The following is a 19,049-nucleotide window of genomic DNA, read 5'->3' as shown; positions in this document are numbered from 1 at the left end:
GACAGCCTGCCTGGGTCCATTTGAGGGAAACTAGCTACAAATCAGAGGAAGTCTGACTCCACTGCCCATGACCATCAGAAAGGCAGTGAGGGGCCCCTCCATAAGCCCCAGCACATGGAGGAGATTGCCATGTAAACCCCACCTGTGTTAGCCACACTGTGAAACAATTTACAAAACACATGCATATTGAAGATTACTCAGGGAGACCGGAACGGAGCCACCTAAACATCAAATGCCATACAGGAAATGAATTAGTCTGCTACCAAAGACAGAGCTGGGAGTCTCAGAAAAGAAACCGCTCAGTGGGAGAGAAAATATCTACAAGGAAGGTAAATGAGAGGAACTCCTTTCTCTAAAGTCACTTGTCTCTTGTTCTTCCCATAGGCGGTCTCTAGACCCAAATTCAAACCTTCAGGGGTTCAAAGTCAGCCCCACACCACAATCCGGAACACATCCCGAGTACTTGGCCATGACTGGAGACCCCAGCATGGTTCCATGCAGCTCACCCTCTTCACAAGAGCAATGCCAAGGCTGAGCAGAGAAGGCAGCTGGAGTTGCTGACCATGCGACCCGAGTTTCACAGATTCCTCTGGTTTCTGTGGCTCTGAGAAAAGTAACCCGCCTCAATGGGTCCCCCAAACTCAAATTTACAGAACAACTTCTGCCAACACTAATATAATGCAACCAAAAATTATCCCCAGGGAGCTACAGAAAACCTAATACCACTCTGGATTAGACTTCCGGGACGTGAGATTGCCTTTTCTTCCTCCTAGGGAAGGAAAGGAGCTTGCGGAGCTCAACACAAGGAACATCTAATTTCTTGACCTCATCTTACCGATGAAGACAGGGGGCCCCTGCAACTGGCCTGTGCTGACACTGTCCCTCGACAGCAGGTCCAGGGCTACTATCAGGTCTTTGGGATGCAGGCTCAGGACTTGCTCTCCTTGGCACCATGATGCGGTCCTACACATCATTTTACACCTAAGTAAGAGATCATAGAACATCACTGAAGGGATTTGCTAAAAAAAAAAAAAAAAAAAAAAAAAAAAAAAAAAAAAAAAAGAGAGAGAGAGAGAGAGAGAGAGAGAGAATTTTCATCATGAATCCCTCCACTAAAAGTGTTCAGGTTTTATAGGGTCAAAATAAGACCAACTGGATAAATTTCTGCCTACCAAACACCTGTGGAACTACAGAAGCCGTTTATACAAGCCGATGGACCTTTAGGCACATCAGCCAGGGACAACGTCCCCAGAAAACGGGACAAGTATCCATTCCTAGTGTCCTTGACTACTGCGGAGGGTGTTCTCAGTGAAACCCCTTTTCCATGTTTAGCGCCATCTCACTGAACCAATCCAGCCTCATAAGCCAAGGTGGTGCTGGCCCTGGGTGGTCTCACTAGCCTCAGTGGTGCTGGTGCTGGATGACCTCCCTAGCCCAGGTGGTACTGGTGCCAGCTGGCCTATCAAGCCTGGGTGACACTTGCCTTGCAGCCACCAAACCCAGCCGCTCTCGCAGGCAGCTTCTCTTCAGAAATGACCTCTCCCTGCAACTAAAATGCTAAGCCATGGAACTTTGGAGGAAGCCGGGATGTGGGCTTATTTTTACCCTGTAAACACCTGTTTGAAGCTCCTGAAAGCAGCTGTTTTGCCCTCTGGCTACCTGATAGGAAAAGAAATGGCTCAGAGAGATTCTCTTATGGTAGATTAGGGGCTGGGGGCCTTGAAACCCAGCAATCCAACATTCCTCTTAGGGTCCCTCTGATGACAAATAAAAACAGAGGGACAGAAAGTGAGCACCTGACTCAGAGAGGAGAGTGGACGTGGTTCTCCCCCAAGACAGTAAAAGAAACTGGACCGTCATTACCGTTCGATTCATTTCACTTGGAACAAGCTGTCACTACAAGTCAAAGGGGTCTGTCAAAACAAACACCTCAGAGGAAAGACCACAAAGCCCACTGGACTGGCACTGCCCAGCAGAGAGGCAAGCTGGGCATGAAACATGCCCTACCCTGCTTTGCAAGGCCACCTAGACTCCTGGACCCCACCTGTAACCAATCCTAACAAGTCATCAAAAAGCAAAACTGATCTATGATTGTTTACAAATTCATTTATTAACCATGTCTTAGTTATCAGATTGACTCAATCACAGGAACCCAAAACAAGGTCTCTAATGAAGCCCAGGATGATGGAGACGTGGCCTGAAGAGGCTCTGCCTGGAGAGTCTCAATTTTCAGTGCAGAAAAGAGCTAAACAGTGAGAAAATGTGTTTGTATCTGCCCTGCAGAGGAAGGGGTCTGTCCAGCAAGCACCAGGCCATGCAGTGTCCTGGTCCTAGACCCAAGTGCCCTTAGAAGAAATGCCAAGCCAACTGAAGGTCTCAACGGGAAAACACATGGCCTTTTATCTGTCTCATTTGTTTCCGCTGCCTGTCTATCCTTCTACTACCTCATTACCAAAATCAAACAGAAATAATCACAATAAATACAGCCAAAAATTATGCCCAGGGAGCTAAGGAAAACTTATTACTGCCTTGAATTAGACTTTGGGTCTTGAAACTGCCTCATTCTCCTGGAAAAAAAAATAGAACTTGCAGATCTCACAAAATGAATGGTGCCATGGTGCTTTGAAAACAAGTTAGAACAGGGAGACACACATCTTCCCCAGGACCACATCTAAGAGGATGGATGGACCACTAACGGCTACAGCCTTCCTGAGGAAAGAGGCATTCTTTAGGTCAAGTGTTAAAGAGTTGATTCCCTACACCCAAATAAATCTTACTTCTAGGCCACAATTTCTGGTGGCCTCAGTGTAGTTGATGACCTGCAACAGACCTGTCTAATGTACCCAGGTGAATAACCACTCTGTCGCTTGGAGAGTGAAATCGAACTTCGGGGATATCTGTGGTGCCCTCAGGCAGCTGGGCGCTTGCAAACAAGCATAAGAGCTCATAGCACCTGGCCAACAGCTACTCTGGAGGGCAGTATGGAACTACCCACAAAAGCTGGTATTCAAAGAGGCAGTCCTGAGGGACAGAAGCCCACCAGCATGCCAGCACTGGAATGCCCTGACCATGAAATCCGCGAGAGAGAAAAAAAGTCTTCTCTCCTCAGTAGAATGAGAATAGCCTTCAGTAAGGCTGCCACAAAGGCATCTTAGAATCCGTACCGATTTTCAAATTATTATAACCGATGACTTAATGCAAGCTTTGCTAATTTAAGTATCAATAAACATATAAAGGACATCAGGGGTGCTATGATAATCGGAAAAGGGTGGTACAGGTGTGGAAGGAAGGCTACGGGAAGACTTTGCTCAAGCACCTTTACTTTTGATGTAGAGGCACCTGGAAGTGTTTCTCACCTGAAACTCGGATCATGGAAAAGAAAGAGAAAACAGATCAGACCTAGTTGCAAACCAACAGGGTGCCTCCGTCAAGGACTTACTCAAAGGGACAAGTGGGCTCGTTTCTGGAGACCAAGAGGTTGCACTTCTCTTCCAACCGGGTGCAAAGACCACCTTCGTGTCTCAGTATCTGGGGGGTCCACTGTGTGAACCTCTTTTCTTAAAAACAGAAAAAAGGTTCTCTGGTGATCTCATCTGCATTTGTCTCTGGCATTCCCAGGCAGAGTAGAAAGCCAAAGACGACTCGGGACCCACTGCAAATTCTACACACAACCAACGGAATGTCAACAATTAAAATGAAATGTTAGCATTAAAAGCCAAAATAGCACACACACTGTAAGCGCGATGCTCCAGGAGGCCTGTGTCCCCCACCTCACCCCGCCTCCCTCCGTTCCCTCCTCCCCACACACCTCACCTCTCCCCTCTCTCCTTTTCCCTCTCTCTCCTGGCCCAGATGCCACCTTGTTGCCTCTTGTACCCCACAAGATGCAAGGGCTCCCACCTCTACAGGTGAGCTTGTTGCTGCTCCTTACCACCTCCTTCCTTCAAGGCTCCCCCCAGTGTTGGTGCAGTCTAACTCTGACCACACAGAGGTTAAGGGATGTCAAGCCAACGCCGTGCATCAGGCAGCAGCTGTTAACAGCCTGTAAGTGCGGCTCACCCCACCTACGCTCCACAGAACCTCCACCTCCTTCCCTCAGTGACAGTCCTGTGTCTTCCCTCCATCCTCACACCAGCGGCCATCTACTAATTAAATGGAGAGAGAGGGGGAGACAAACCAGGGGGATGGTGCTACAGGGTGTCCAGTGGCCCTCGGCTAGGCAGTCACACAGAGTGCTGTTGCCTCCTGGGAGATTCATTGCTGTGCCCTGCATTTTTAAAAAGAGGGACCAGCAGGTGCTTGTTGTGGGGAAATTGCTTGCACTCAGAAAGCATAGATGCTGTGGATAGAGAGCTTAGAGCCACCACATCCACACCGGGCTGCTGAGACTCGGCAGGAATTTGGCATTTCTGCAAGTGAGTGCCACCTTCCAGTGCAGTGATGCAGGAAAGGGCCTTGAGCTGAGTGTCTCACTCTCTGCCTCAGTTTCCTTATCTGCAAGCTATCAAAAGCCTCTAAAGGGTTCATACAGTCTCCCAAACATTACCCCAAGCACAATACCATTTAATTCTGCCGTATGTAATTTTCCTACCCTTACTAGCTGTTGGGGGCACCAGGAAGTCGGACGGTGGACGCTTCTAGGAAACTGGCTTCCAACAACGCTAAGCCGCATGGTGATCCCAGCGCTTGGAAGTTGGAGGCAACAGGATTAGGAGCTCAGGACCACGGTAAGTTATGTTAGACCCTATCTCAAAACACCAACAAATAAACTACAAGTGCAAAGAAACGTTAAGCAATGAAATTATGAAAAATTAGGAAAGGAGTGTATAATTTAGTGATGCTACTGTGGTGGTTTTATGGTAGAGAGGGAAAAGGAAAGTTAGATCTTTTCCCTACGGTGTGCTCTCCGCATATTCTAAGTCATTCTTCAAGAACCAAGCTTAGCCTGTTGCACACTGGCTGTTTGCCATGGGCTCTTACACGCGTTCTCGTGCAGCAGCTGAGTTTTCACACAGTGTACACACGGAATACACACTTGTACGTCTTCAGCATCTACATCACATACCTTTTCTCTTTCTGTGGTGTCTTAAGGGAAACCTTTTCTTAAAAGACATTCGGGAATGGTCTCCCTGAAATAGAAACCAGTCACGTTAGCAGCTAATACTTCTTCCTCCGTCTATAAGCAAGAAGTCCATGGGACTGGATTACTCCGCTGTGGCAGAAACCTGAGACATGGTACACCAAGCATCGGTCCACAGAAGATATCCAAGATGATCTGCCAAAGCCCAGGCATCAGCACCGAGAGGTCAGCACCTCTCCTAGCCAGGCAAAGTCGGCATGAGTCTGCATGAACCTAGACATCAGACTGAGGTATACAAAGCCTAGGAGATCACTACCATCTATCTGAGTTCTAGAGTCCTGAGTGTTGTTCTTCAAGGGAAACTTAGCCACCTTGCTAGGGACCAGCATGGAGGCACTCAACCTGTCAGTAGACCAAACTGGCCACTCCAAGCTTGCCACCGCCACTATATCCTCCAAACATGCTCTGCATCAAAGCTCGCCCTGCTTCAACTCAGGAGCTACAAAACTCAGGAGTCCCTGTCTACTCTAAGCAGCCAGAAAAATTCACACATTTTAATTTAAACCCATCAGAGAGCTGCTATCACAAGTAGAGATGGGTCTAGCCCTGAAGATACATGACTGGATTCTAGTTTCCCAGAGACGGGCCCAAGAGGATGGCAAGAGCTCCCAATAGGATCATCAGAGGCCTTCTGCCAGGAGTATGCATGGGCTACAGGCAAGTACAAGGTGAGCTCACAGAATCTGGGGAAGCAAGGGGAGAACACACCTTGAGCTGGGCAATCTCTCACATGGCTTAGCCCAGGATCTCCCCTTCACACCTCGCTGGGTGCTTCCAGAGGATAGGAAAGACCCTACGATGATATAATCCAAAAGAGAGGGAGGCCCTACTTCAGGAACCCTCTGCACTAAGGATAGGACAACAATGCCTGCCACCCTTGGGACACTACTGAAGGTTCACTGGGGGTGGAGAAGGAAGAACAAAGTCCTGCCTCCCCTTTGGGACAAAAACAAAGAGCAGTTCTGTGACCAGACTATGGCCTATCCCCCAACTAAGAAAAACAGGACAATTAAAAAATCCTACCTCTAGACTCAGGGACCAATCCACATGAAGCTGAAACACAAAAAAAAAGAATCCATCACCTACCTACAACCAGCAAGCCACCAAACATCAGTGACAGCTAACAGGATTCTACAACACGGGCAGGGCCTATGCCAGAACACTAGAGTTGAAGATGGGCTGGGAGTACTGATAATATATCTCCCTGAAAATCAGGCATGCACTCGGCACAAGGTAATAGCTGAGTAACCATAGCAACAACAGCACTGAGCTAACCTCCTGTCTGTGCTGATTCAAGGCCCTTCTGAGGGCGTAATGGAAGAGGAGGTGGCTGTGTTCTATGGCAGAGGTACTGCCAGCCTCAGTCTGTACAGCCTGTGTATGTCAAGTCCAGCCCTACATCTGCTTTTGCTCATAATTATTTCTTAGGATGCAAGTTCACGCATTTTCTGCTTCTGTGTCTGCCACTCAATAGAGCTGAGGAACTGAGAGCCACTGACGAGGGCCATAACATTCAAAATATTTATTTTTAGGTGTTTCACCACCAAAAAAAAAAAAGTTTTCCAAGATGTGTTTAAATGTGTAAATTTAAGATTTTAAGCAAAATTTCTCACACACAAAAGGAAGAAAAACTACCCACACAAAACCACCCATGGGACCAGATACTAATGTGTCCTGCATCCTGAGACCATCCAAGAAAGGACTCTAGACAGCACCCATCAAATATTAGCTACAGATGTGGGAGCAAGCAGCAGGCAGCCTGTGGCCAGTCTTGCCTGCAGCCTGGTTGCCTGCGTGTTCTACTGGAACATGCCACATCATCTCTTCCCACTGCCTGTGGACCCTTTCCCCTAGCAGCAGAGATGAAGAGTTGAGCAGAGACCGCACTGCACCCAGGATGACATATTTGCGCTCCATTTCTTTAAGTAAAATTCCCCACACCCTGCTTTAATAGAAAAGTAAATACCATGCATTAATGAATGGGAAATACCACCAAAGAGAATGAACTATTAAATATCAAATGGAAATGCTAGAGATCACCTGAATGGTGATGGATGATAGATAGGTTCAGTTATTAAGTAATGTCAATGAAAAGAACATGGTGGACGTGAGAAAGACTAGGCTAACGAGCACTCACTGGGCCCCTGCCCTCCAGCTCAGCACTATAACACCGCCATCAGGATGTGGCCATCCATATGCAGAAGCCCAACCACCTCACACTACCATCATCAACACCAACTTCAACTTCACTTCTTAGCGTGATGCATGGCTTCCTGGGAGTTACAGGACCACACAGGGGGTTGGCTAGGTCAAACCTTGCTCATAATAGTAGGGACAGTTTCTTGAGTGGCGGATGGGGCACAAGGCCCATGAACATCAGGACAGATCAAACCATGGCTCCCCACAGGGCCCTCACGGATGTGCACTGGCAATTCTGGAATAAAACTATTGTTTTCATTAAATATTGGCCTCCAGTCCATTCCTCCTAGTACTCTGTGTACCTAAATGAAAAACCCATGCAAAACGGTTCTGCTATGCATCCCCTACAGTCAACCCAAGGAAAAGCACATAAGCTAACCACATGGTTCAATGGACGGTATACTAACAGAACGGAATGAATAGCAAGCTACACATACCCACACGAGTATTTGGCAGGCATTTTCTCTAACAAATTGAGGTTGTCAATGAAAACAGCTGACAGTGTTTGTGCCCAATAATAAAATTTGAGTGTTCAAAGCAGAAAAGAATTTTTAGAATATTCATGTGTGTTTGACATCTCAAAGCTAAAAGTCTTTAGCTCTGGATCTTGACAGAAATACTAACGTGTGTGCAGCTTTTCAGTACCATGTAATTAATGTGTTATTGTCTGCATGACTCACTGAACCAGCATTTTCCAAATGACCAATGCACCATGGTACAAAACCAAGCATGAATAATAATCCACTCAAACCATAACACTTAAGAATGAATTTTAATTATAGAACAAAAGTTCATGGGTGTGGTTTCTGGTTCACACTACAGCTAACCTTTAAAAGACTACTGTGTGCCAAGCTTGGGCATGGCACCAAGAATGCCCACAAGCACCCAGAAGGTCATTTAAGCATTTCTCTTCCCAAGGACATGCCTGCATGAGGCTGAATACTCTTAGGCTATTGTAGTTGCCTGATGCATATGGACACAAGAAACTGCTTCCTCCTTCCATGAACAAAAGACACTTGCCAAACATAGTACCTGTGTTCTTACTGACTCTTCGTGGAAACTGACTGTTTTTCATTAAAACTCTACTATAGTAATTTTGGTAACTGTTCATTTGAAATGAAGCAATAGATATATCTTGTTAAAGTCCTCATGTCCTGGATTGTTTTGTGTTGTGTGGTGTGGTGTGTTTGTGTTGTGTTATTGTATTGTTGTTGTTTTTTGTTTGTTTGTTTGTTTGTTTTTGCTGCTGAAGTCTAAATCTCAAAGGCCAGGCAAGTATTTTACTACTAAGTTACATAACCAGACATTATTAAAATTTTTATTTTCAGGTTTGGAGTCAAGTTATCTGGACCTATGTTTAGATCACCCTCCTGAAAAACAAAACAAAACAAAACAAAAACCTTGGCATTCATTGCCCATCTCGATGCTTGATCGAACATCCTTGTGACTCTCAGGTAAAACCCATTTTAGGATGGACAATCTGATCTCTGAGCTTTGACTCCCCAAAGGCTGAGGATGCTGTCACAGAGCATCCGATCCACAGCCATGACTTCCCCACCTCACTGTGCCCTGCCCACCTGATCTTCCCACCAATGTATTTGAAGACGCTTCATGAAGCTGTCACAACATCAGGCCATAGTGTTTGGGATAGCCTGAATCTGTGTCTCTGGGCTGTGGACACTCATCTTTGGCTCCAGAATAAACTATATTTTATTTTTAAAAGTTTATTTTAAATCTTAATTTCCTGATGCCCTCGCCTCAGTCTTCTGAGTGGCCAAATTTCAGTTTTAATTCCTGACATAGCAACTACTGAAAGATCCCACCCACAGAAGCTGCATGAATCCTCATCAGGGTTTATAAGGACAAAGAGACCTGATAGTCACATGTGAGGAGCACTACTTCAAAGTGTTTACCATGGATGCTGGGGCGATAATTCAGTAAATTGCTTGCCACATAAGGACCTGAGTTCCACTCCCACGACCACAGAAAAAGCAAAGCATGGTGCACGCTTGAAATAGCAATGCTGGGAAGGGGTAGATTCCCAGGGCTCTACAGTGATCCAATCTAAACCACCCAGTGAATTCTCAGCCAATTCAGCACAAACCCAAAATCTCTTGCTCTTTCTCAAACCCCTCTCACACAGGCTGGCCAGCCTCCCTACAGCATGCCCTGACCTGTGGCATGACTTTTGACTCTGAGAAGCTCAATGACAGGGAAGTCAGGGTGATCAAAACCATAGCTGATCATTTCTTACTGTGTCTGAAAGTGGCACAGGCTCTGGTCACCAGAGATCTGTGTGGCTCTCAACTTGTGGGTAGCAACCCCTTTGTGGTCCCGTATCAGACATCTTGCACGTTGGATAGTGACATTATGATTCATAAAAGTAGCAGAATTACAGTTATGAGGTAGCAACAAAATAATTTTATGGTTGGGGGTCACCACAACATGAGGAACTGTATTAAAGGGCCACAGCATTAAGAAGGATGAGAACCACTGCCGTAGAAGGATACCGAACCCATAATGTACACGAAATAGTAGCAGTTGTCTTAAGATACTTCAGTTGTACAAGAATTTTACTAATGGCTTCTTCATTGCACTGCTTAAATTAGCAAAGAGATATTTCCATGTGGATTCTAGCTCAAGAGTTTTCTTTTTTGTTTGTCTGGGTTGGTTGGTTGGTTGGTTGGTTGGTTGGTTGGTTGGTTAAGAATATAAGAGGGAATTTATTAGATTGGTTTACATGAAAAGAGCTGGCTAGTCCCACCATGGCTATAGATCTGAGAGCTAAAGGAACCAGCAGTTGTTCAATCTAGGAAGCTGGAAGTCTCCAAAGAAGGAAGACCAATGGCATAGCCTCGGCCCATGAAGACCTGGGAGCCATGGCGAGTATTGGGCTACTACTCAAACTAGTGCTGAAGAGCTGACACATCTGGAATCTGAAGTCCAGAGGTAATGGAGGCAGTATTAAAAATCCACTTACCTGGTATGGGTTCAATTTAAATGGCTGTATGAGAGTTTCCCCTTCTTTTGCTCTTTGTTCCCGTTCTAGACCCCTCACCCTCACCCCCTAGCTATAAATACAGGGTTTCCCATAGTCTATGTTGGCCTGATATATAGCTGAGGATGACCTTGATCTGACTCAGGGATTGTCAGCCCCAGGCACGCTAAGGCCCATCAGGTAGTAGCTTCCGTGCATGGAGTGGGCATCACTCACATATACAGGAGTGACAGGCATATTGAATCGCTCAGGTCTCAACACTCATGGAAATAGGAGAATTTAGTAGCATTTTACCTGGCCCCAAATACACCTGCGGGCTGGGGAAGGGCTGTGCCTGGAGTATTTACCAACCTATGGAAGACACTGTTGAGTAAAGCAAGATGCAAAATTATTTCTTATATTTTTCGGTTGTGAACCTGGCCTTGAAGAGCTGAGCCATCTCTCCAGCCTCAAAATTATATCTCGATGTTTCAAAACTTGTTTTTGAAGACTCGATTTTCAACTCATTCTATCTCGAAGCAGAAAATGCGAGCTATCTCTGTCAGTATCTCCTCCGCACTCCCATGGGTTTCTTTCCTCAAACACCATGCAGACAGCCTTGCAAATGAACAAGACAAAAATGCCTGGGTTGGGTGGACATGGTACAGAACCCCAGGCCAGCAGAGCAGTGAACTGAAGTAGAGCCGCACATGCCTCCTGCTGTCTGTCTCTCATCTCTGCCTCCTCTTGGGGAACAGCTTCTTGCTTCAGGAAAGAAATGCGAAGTGGGCAATGAGAGGCTCCCACACAACCCAGTTCGTCAGTCAATGCGCCCTTCACCTGCCAGCATCTCTCCTCACCCCTTTCCTCTAAACTGTTTGTGGGGAAAGGTATTTTTCTTCAACGCCAACTGTCAATGTAGTATAATTAAATAATAAATATTCCTAAAAGTAGCTCCTCAAAGAGTAGCGTAGACGGCTGATCAAGACCGCACATTAACCCTTAATAAGTGCATGTGGGAGGTGTTAGCTTTTTGTCCAGAAATCGTATTTGTGGTCACACCCAAGTCATATGAACCTAAAGCAGGGCCCATCTGTTGCCTTACGAAAACATCCTAAGTGGGCTGGGGATGTTCTTATCGTTTAAACTGAGTCATGCATGTTTGTGAGAGAAAGCAAAGTCAAAACAAACTACTCTTTCCCACTGCAGCTGCAGTGGCTCTGCTCTAAGTGGCCACGTCTTAATGAGACCCTGTCACTCTGAGGTAGAAGGATGGTACAGTGACCCGCTATCCAAATAGGAATAGAGTATGATGCCAGCGGTGGATGGATGCAGAGAGGACCGTGTCTGTCTCCCCGGCTCCCCGGCTCCCCGGCTCCCCGGCTCCCCGGCTCCCCGGCTCCCCGGCTCCCCGGCTCCCCCTCTTGATACTCAGGCATATCAAGCCAGCTATGAAATTGTACAAAACGCTTCAACCTGCTCCCATTCTCTGGGAGGTACCAAGGCTACACTCTGAAAGTTTGCTCATCTGTCTCTGTCCCAACAGATGGCGTGAAGTAAATAAGAATTCTATTCATCAACTTAAAATCAACTTGCTGTAATAGATAATTCTAGGGACCTAGGGACGAGGAAAGTGCGACCATTGATGAGTAGGTGCCCCCCCTAGGCATTAGGCTCAGTCTTGTCTCCTTCCCTTTCCCAATGTCAGGGTCAGAAAACACATGGGGAAGAAATCTAAGGTCCAGAGAAAGCCAGGAGCAGTCTGCCCTAAAAGTGTTGCTTCCATCAGCCCTCAGCCAAGAGGTAATGGTTTGGAGAGGAAGATGGCTCTTAGAATGAAGGAGGGCAAGCCCTTGGCCAGGGCTGGAGATGGAACCACTGTTTCAACCAAGAAATGCAAACATCTATAGGGGTAGAAGATGTGCTAAGCACCCTTAGACCTCACTGGTGCTGGGAGGGGAATTTGGTTACACTGAGGAACAGAAGACAGGATGAGAATTGAAGTCCTCTGCTGGAAGCCAGGCCTAAAGCATAGAGGCTCACGGTGACGAGTGAAGTGGAAAACCTGAGCTATGGCCTGTGGTCTTTCCCCAGCTACTTCTCTACACCCAGACCGGATTACCCTGCATCTCCTCTCGTGCCTCCCTCATTGTGACTCCTGGATTTCAGGGACACAAGACTGTTTCCATAGAGCTCACCGCGGGACAGAACAGACTGTTTTAAGACGTCAACTCCTCCCTGGCTTTACAGCCAAGCACTATCCATGTGACCACCCTGACTGAGACGGATGTAACCATTGTCTTCAGATGAAAGTGAGATCTTTTCCTTTAACTTATTCAAGTGGATCTCCCAAGTCTGGAGGAATCATATTTCGTTTTTCTAGAATCCTGCATTTCTCCAAAAGTCCCCTCACTAAATATTTAGTTCATCATCCCACTTAGCACTATTGACGGCTTGTGCTTAGCTTTCCAGACCCAGTATCCATCAACATTGACCCTGTCTCTTAGGGAAGCAATAAAACAGCTAGCGGTGTTTTAATACTACAAAGTAGCATTAAGATAATGAGGAGGGAAAAACAGAAAGGACCGTGGGTAGGTAATGAATTTTAAAAATCAATTAAAGAGTCAATGCCATGTTCATTTTGTCACAAAAACCCTGAATCAGAAACAATGCTGGATCCAAAAAGGACACTGGCCTTATCGGCATTGCTGGTGGTGTCAATTAAATGACAGTCCTCTGCTGACTCACTAAGTGGACAAGAGTAGATCACTGTTAGGGATTTGTACACTCATTTTATTTACTTCAGAAAGCAGGACCTGCAATGGCAGCTACAGGAAAAGGAGCCCCCCCCATCAAGTGTCCTCAGATCACCTTTCATTAAAGTACATTACATTGTTTAAGCATGATTCATGCTGCTGGTATAAACCATGAATCCTGTATCAAGTCACCCACAGTATCAGACTGATGTATTTGTGTGTGTGTGTGTGTGTGCGTGCGCACGCGTGCACATGTGTGTGTGGTGTGTGTGTGTGTGCGAGCGAATGCATTGTGTGAGTGTGTGTGTATGTGAGTGTGTGTGTATGTGAGTGTGAGTGTGTGAGTGTATGTGAGTGTGTGTGTATGAGAGAGAGGGTGTGTGTGTATGTGAGTGTGTATGTATGTGAAAAACTGCACACAGCTGCAGGACAGAACCAGCTGTCTCCCAGCTACACACCTTCCCCACTGCCTCCCTGGCTCTGTTTCTCTACTTCAACAGTCCAGCACTCGTGGCAGAATTTTCTTGGGTTGGAAGATCAGGTTGTGAACTCACCAGAACACACTAACCCCTAATTGGTGTAGGAGGTCCTTCTGTATTTGTGTTGCTTTCACTGGTTATTATAGAAACTGCCTTGGCCTAGTTGATGGGGCGGAACTTTGATAGGTGGAGAAGACAGAACTGAATGCTGGGAAGAAGGGCACAGTGGCAGATGCCATGAATCTCCTGCCTGAGACAGACATAGGTAAAATCTTGCTGGTAAGCCACAGTCATGTGGTGATACACAGATTTAATAGAAATGTTACTCAAGGTTAATCAAGATGTGAGAGTTAGCCAATAGAGAAGCTAGAGCTAATGGGTCAGGCAGTGATTTAATTAATATAATTTCTGTGTGGTTATTTTGGGGGTTAAGCTAGCCAGGCAGAAAGACGTGACACGCTCATCCCTACTACACCTAATAAAGAAGTCACAACCCATGCTGGAGAGGATGCTCTCTTCAGATTCTGACAAGTAACCCACTGCTCAGCACACCACTGCCAGACCAGACCCAAGAAAAGATTCTAGATTTACATCACATTCTAAATATTTCAATTTTGATCCCAAGATTTCAAACACAAGTGTTGACTGCATGTACATTTTTTAAGTTTGAAAATATCCCAAGGGGCGTATTTGATAACAGCCATGTACCTACATGTTGCTTGACAATCTTCCACACTTGTTTCTGGGTATACCAGAATATAGAGGCTTAAAGGAGATGAAACGTGGTATTCTTCCAGAAAACTGGAAATACCCTGAACATAAACCAGCTTTGGCATTAGCCCAAGCATGCATTTGAAGAGGCTTCGTGGTGTCACCAAGCTTATAAAATGAACCTCTACAGGGAGTTAGTGCGGATCCTAATAAGTGCATGCTAGGTGCTCTGTTTCAGCTGGCAGCACTTAGTTTTCATCATAATTATTTGTAGTTGATCTTAAAGTCTCTTCAAAACACGCACAATTATCTTTCCATCTCCTTTGTTCTTTGCACCTGAAGTTGTCACTATGGCAACCACGGATGCTCAGATATCAGAAAGGATTCAGTTTTTATCATATGATAAAAGCAAAAGCCTTTATGCCCAGGGCCATCTAGGGTTTGGTGGCAGGTTCTAGAAAGTTCTGGGAGTAGAATGATCTAGCATTTAGCTGCCCATCCTGGCATGGAAGCAGAGATCTCACTGCCTTGGCCTCCCAAATGCTAAGATTACAGGCATCTACCGCCAAGTCCAGCCCACATTTGTAAAACAGATTCTTGCAATCTTTTTTAAAGCACCACATTAAAAAAGAAAGAGAAAGAAAGAAAGAAGGGAGGGAGGGAGGGAGGGAGGGAGGGAGGGAGGGAGGGAGGGAGGAAAGAAGGAAGGAAGGAAAAAGAGAAAGAAGGAAGGAAGGAAAAAGGGAGGGAGGGAAGAAAGAGGGGGAGGAAGAAAGACAGACAGACAGACAGACAGACAGAATCTTGAAGCACATGCAAAAGCAAAACCAGCTTCCAGGTGAAGGAAAACCAGGCTAGAGCAGAGAAATTGGTGCTGGACACTTGACACTCTGCTTTCCTAGTCTGCTTTTCCTCCTGATGGGTCTGTGGCAAACATCAGTTACTCACGATTCGCCCCATGTGGAAGTGTGGACTGGTTTCATCACGCAGTACTTAACCCCCTTTTACAGACAGAGAAACTACAGCTCAAAAGGGCAGAACTACCCACATCCAACGCTACTCTGAATCTGGAATCTGTTGGGGTGTTTGCTTGTCTTGTTTGTGGGACAGTGTCTCACTATGTACCTCTGGTTGCCCTGAAACTCACTATGTAGACCAAACTATTCTTGAACTCAGGAGGCTCTACCTCCTGGGTGCTGAATCTTTTCATTACATTGGCTTTCTTTTTTTCTTATTAAAAGAGCAAATAACACACATGCCAGACAAGTGATGAATTTTCCAAAGGCTAGCTTGACATTTAAACCAGATGTCATTTATGGTGATGGGGAATCGCTGTGTACACAGCTGTCTTTCCAGTCCTGTTGGAAAGGTTGACCACTGTTCCCCAGGCAGGGGTGACACATAACAGAGCTGGTGCTCTGATTTTAACTCCGGAGTTAATGGCCACTAGCCAGACTTAAAGCAGGGATACACAAACATTTGTTGTGCAGCTTAACAATGGTTTACGGGCCATCATGCAAGCGCTGTCTTAAACAGTGAGGACATATTTTACAGGACCTTCAAGTCCATGTCTCATGGACCCTCAGGCCTGCAAACATGGGAAACTGTCATTAAAGTGCAAAGTGCACAGGAGAAAATCACGCCGCAGTGACGCCTGCGGAAGGGCAGGCCCGGCACACCAGTGATGCCTAGCATGACTGTCTGCATGTTATAATCCACAGAGACTGCAGCTCACAGAGCCACCCAGTCCAGCGCTCTGGAGATCCCTCTAGAAATCAGTGAAGACAATGAAAACATCGGCGCCGAGAAGGTTTTATGAATACTCTGGAGTTGGATTTTGTTATGATTAAGCAATCAGACCTGAACAGAGGAGGAAGCAGACCTTGGGGTTTTTAAGGTGTTCCCATAACCACCATCCTGGTAAGCGTGGACCCCACTTACAGCTCTAGGCTGAGCCACATCTGACCCGTGATAGCTTGATTCCATAACTGACCTTCATATCTCCATGCATGTTCCATGTTCTCTATGAAGCGATGAACACCCCCAAGTGAACCAAAGGGTAAGCAGAATAAATTATACATACTCAACCGAGAGACATTACCAATCCTCAGTTAACAATCACGATAATACTTAACATGGAGAGTGCTGAGCTGAAGATAAATGGGACCGCTGTGTGTCTGGGGTCTCGGTGCACACCCAGGGAAGGTGACACTCCCCTCAGGGTGCACAACTGCAGTAATCACTGCATAGGAAACCTGAGTGTACCTCCCCAGGGAGGGTCCCGAGGATCTGTCTTCACAGCAGACAGCAACCGCCTGTCTGGGGGTGTTCCTTTACCTCTGACTTTGTTGTCTAACTCCAAGAACTGGGCCAGGATTTCTGACAGGTAAGGAACTTGCATCCCTAAAAAGCACCTGATAAATTTGAGGGTCCGTGGAGCATCCTGTCTCCCGCATGGGAAACGCAGAACTACAGTTTGTTAATACAAACCTTTCTGTCGATGTCTTCATAAAGTCTTTCCACTTCCTTTTCCTAGTAGTAAAATAAAAACGTGGTCAAGCATCTGCAAGACACTAAATCCTTAATAATTAAATAAATCCTTAACCTCTCCTGGTCTCTTCTCACCTCCTCAGTTAGCTCGAATTCTTCCTCATCAAAAATACCACAGATTTTCATGCAAAGTCCCATGCCCACTCCAGGCTGCTACCCCCCCCCCCACCTTACCCTGTTCCTCCTGATCCCTCCTCCCTTTTCACTCAGCATTATACTCCTCTAAATGGTTATTTTTATGTACAGTATATTAGATGTTTATTGGGTTTGAGTGTGAAATGTTCCCCCACAGACTTAGTCTCCAGTTGGTAGGGCTGTCTAGGGAAGCTTGGAGTCTAGGATCTTAGTCCTAGGACTGGCTCCCTTGGGGAGGGCCTTGGAAGCTTATCCACTCCCCAGGTTCCAGTTTCCTCTCTGCTTCCCAATGCACTCTGTGCCTTTACTGCCATGATAGGCTGAAAGCCTCTGAAACCCAGAGTCATCCAAGTCTGTTTCCCTTGGGTTGTCCTCCCAAGGCATTCTCACAGTCACACGAAGGTAACCACCTCCTATTCTGTTGCATTTTGGTTTGGTTTTGCTTAGTTAACCCCTAAGAGCCCCCATGTTTCTATAGGGTCCAGATCCACCTACAGTTTTCATGGTCTATCTGGTCTTCCATCCTACGGCAGAATTACAAATTAGCCAGCTCCCAGGGGTGATTACTAGTTTGTCTCTGTCATTTGTTATTAATTAATACTGGAGGGCAACCCCTAGCTATCATTTTGACAGCCAGGAAAGATGTGTGCAGACTTAATTCTAATAAAAAGTAAAACTCCCCTTCTGAAAGGCTGCACTCGGGGGCTAGAGAGATGGCCCAGGGATTACGAAGTCTTGCTGTTCTTAAAGAGAACGAGAATTTGGTTTCCAGCACCCATGTCAGGATGCTCACAACCTTCTGCAACTCCAGCTTCAGGGAATCTGATGCCCTCTACTGACCTTCACAGGCACTACACTTCTGTGCACAAACACTTACACAGATAAACACATACACATAACATTAACATTTTTAAATATAACCTTTAAAAGGTTGTACCAATTCACAAGCTACTCTAAGAAGTACTACAGCTTTTCTGCATTTATATTTACATAAATATTGTCAACTACTTGCAAGGATATTCTGTAATAAATCATTAATCTAAATATTAAGTACTGGACATCTTCAACCTGAGTTAAGGGGGAAACACCCAATTGGTTATTCACTCTTTCTTAATTAGGGCTGAACCGGGTGTATTAAAACCTGGAAATCCATCTTCTCGGTATGTGTCCCACTTGTCTCTCTGCCTGTTTCTCACTGGGCTGTCACTGTGTTCATGACTTTAGGCGCTCTTGTAAATTAAGGAAATTTGATTTGCATTACTAGTATTTTCTTCCTTGCTTTAGTTAACTTTTGACTTCATTAATTTTCTTTTTCAAAGACAAAACGTCTGGTTTTTCATCTAGAAAAATACTATGTCTTTGGAGATAATCACACAGAATTTAGAGACTAATGTCCAGTTCTATGTCTTTCCACCTTCAGCTGGCCCATGCTGCTGTCTGGCCATGCAAGGGTTTCCTAGTGTCTGCCAGTTCCCCATCAGATTTAAGATCCACTACCTCTGTGTGCCTGGGAATGGGAAGAGAGCTAAAGATAAGAAGGACAGGAATGAAGCCTGGGTAGGTCATCTATAGACTCTGGTCCAGGTACACAAATAACTCTAGTAAGGGCTAGAATAGGGAAGCAGGATAGAAATGGTGGCTAGAGAGCCATGGGAAGACATGCTGGGGACCTAGAGAGCAGAAGAAAGAAGGTAGAATCAGCAGGGAGCCAAAGAGGGTGAGGAGGCTGGACTGACAGAGAACTGAACAGACAACTTGTGTAGTACAACCTGAGCAAGAAATTACAAAGCTTGCCCTCTGGAGAGAGAGAATTTCATTACCTAAAATTTGAAGTCTCCGGTGTGTGTAGTTTAGTGTAGTGTATGCATGCATGTGTGGGAACATACTGGAATGCATGCGTATATACTCATGCATGTGGATACCGAAGGTCAATGGGTCAATGTAAGATATTTTCCTGGATTTCTGTAAACCTTATTTTCTAAGACACTAAATCTGGGCCTCTTCTATTTAGCAAGGCTGACTGGTCAGTGAACTTCAGGGATCAGCCCAGTTCCATACATCAACCCACGTGTGCATGACACTCACTGAGGACATGGGTGCAC

General features: G+C 45.8%; 1 protein-coding gene across 3 annotated transcripts in view; it reads right to left on the bottom strand.

The window, feature by feature from the left end:
• The window catches only part of Dcdc2c (doublecortin domain containing 2C), a 79,732-nt gene that overhangs the window by 9,903 nt on the left and 50,780 nt on the right, over window positions 1-19,049 (bottom strand). Inside the window, exons 10-14 of one of the 3 annotated variants that reach the window (XM_087906730.1) lie at window positions 16,753-16,794; window positions 16,256-16,285; window positions 5,066-5,129; window positions 3,440-3,557; window positions 836-981 (exon numbers count right to left, since the gene is read on the bottom strand). In XM_087906730.1, the coding sequence (XP_087762856.1) occupies window positions 836-981; window positions 3,440-3,557; window positions 5,066-5,129; window positions 16,256-16,285; window positions 16,753-16,794 (400 nt within the window). Of the gene's footprint in view, window positions 1-835; window positions 982-3,439; window positions 3,558-5,065; window positions 5,130-6,163; window positions 6,194-16,255; window positions 16,286-16,752; window positions 16,795-19,049 lie in introns of all 3 variants that reach the window. The other 2 variants (XM_087906728.1, XM_087906729.1) reach the window with 2 other exon arrangements.

Source organism: Myodes glareolus, chromosome 6 (genome assembly GCF_982192425.1).
Source record: "Myodes glareolus chromosome 6, mMyoGla1.1, whole genome shotgun sequence".
Lineage (NCBI taxonomy): Eukaryota > Metazoa > Chordata > Mammalia > Rodentia > Cricetidae > Myodes > Myodes glareolus.
Note: the sequence above shows the minus strand (reverse complement) of the source record. Positions and strands in the feature narration are given on the sequence as shown.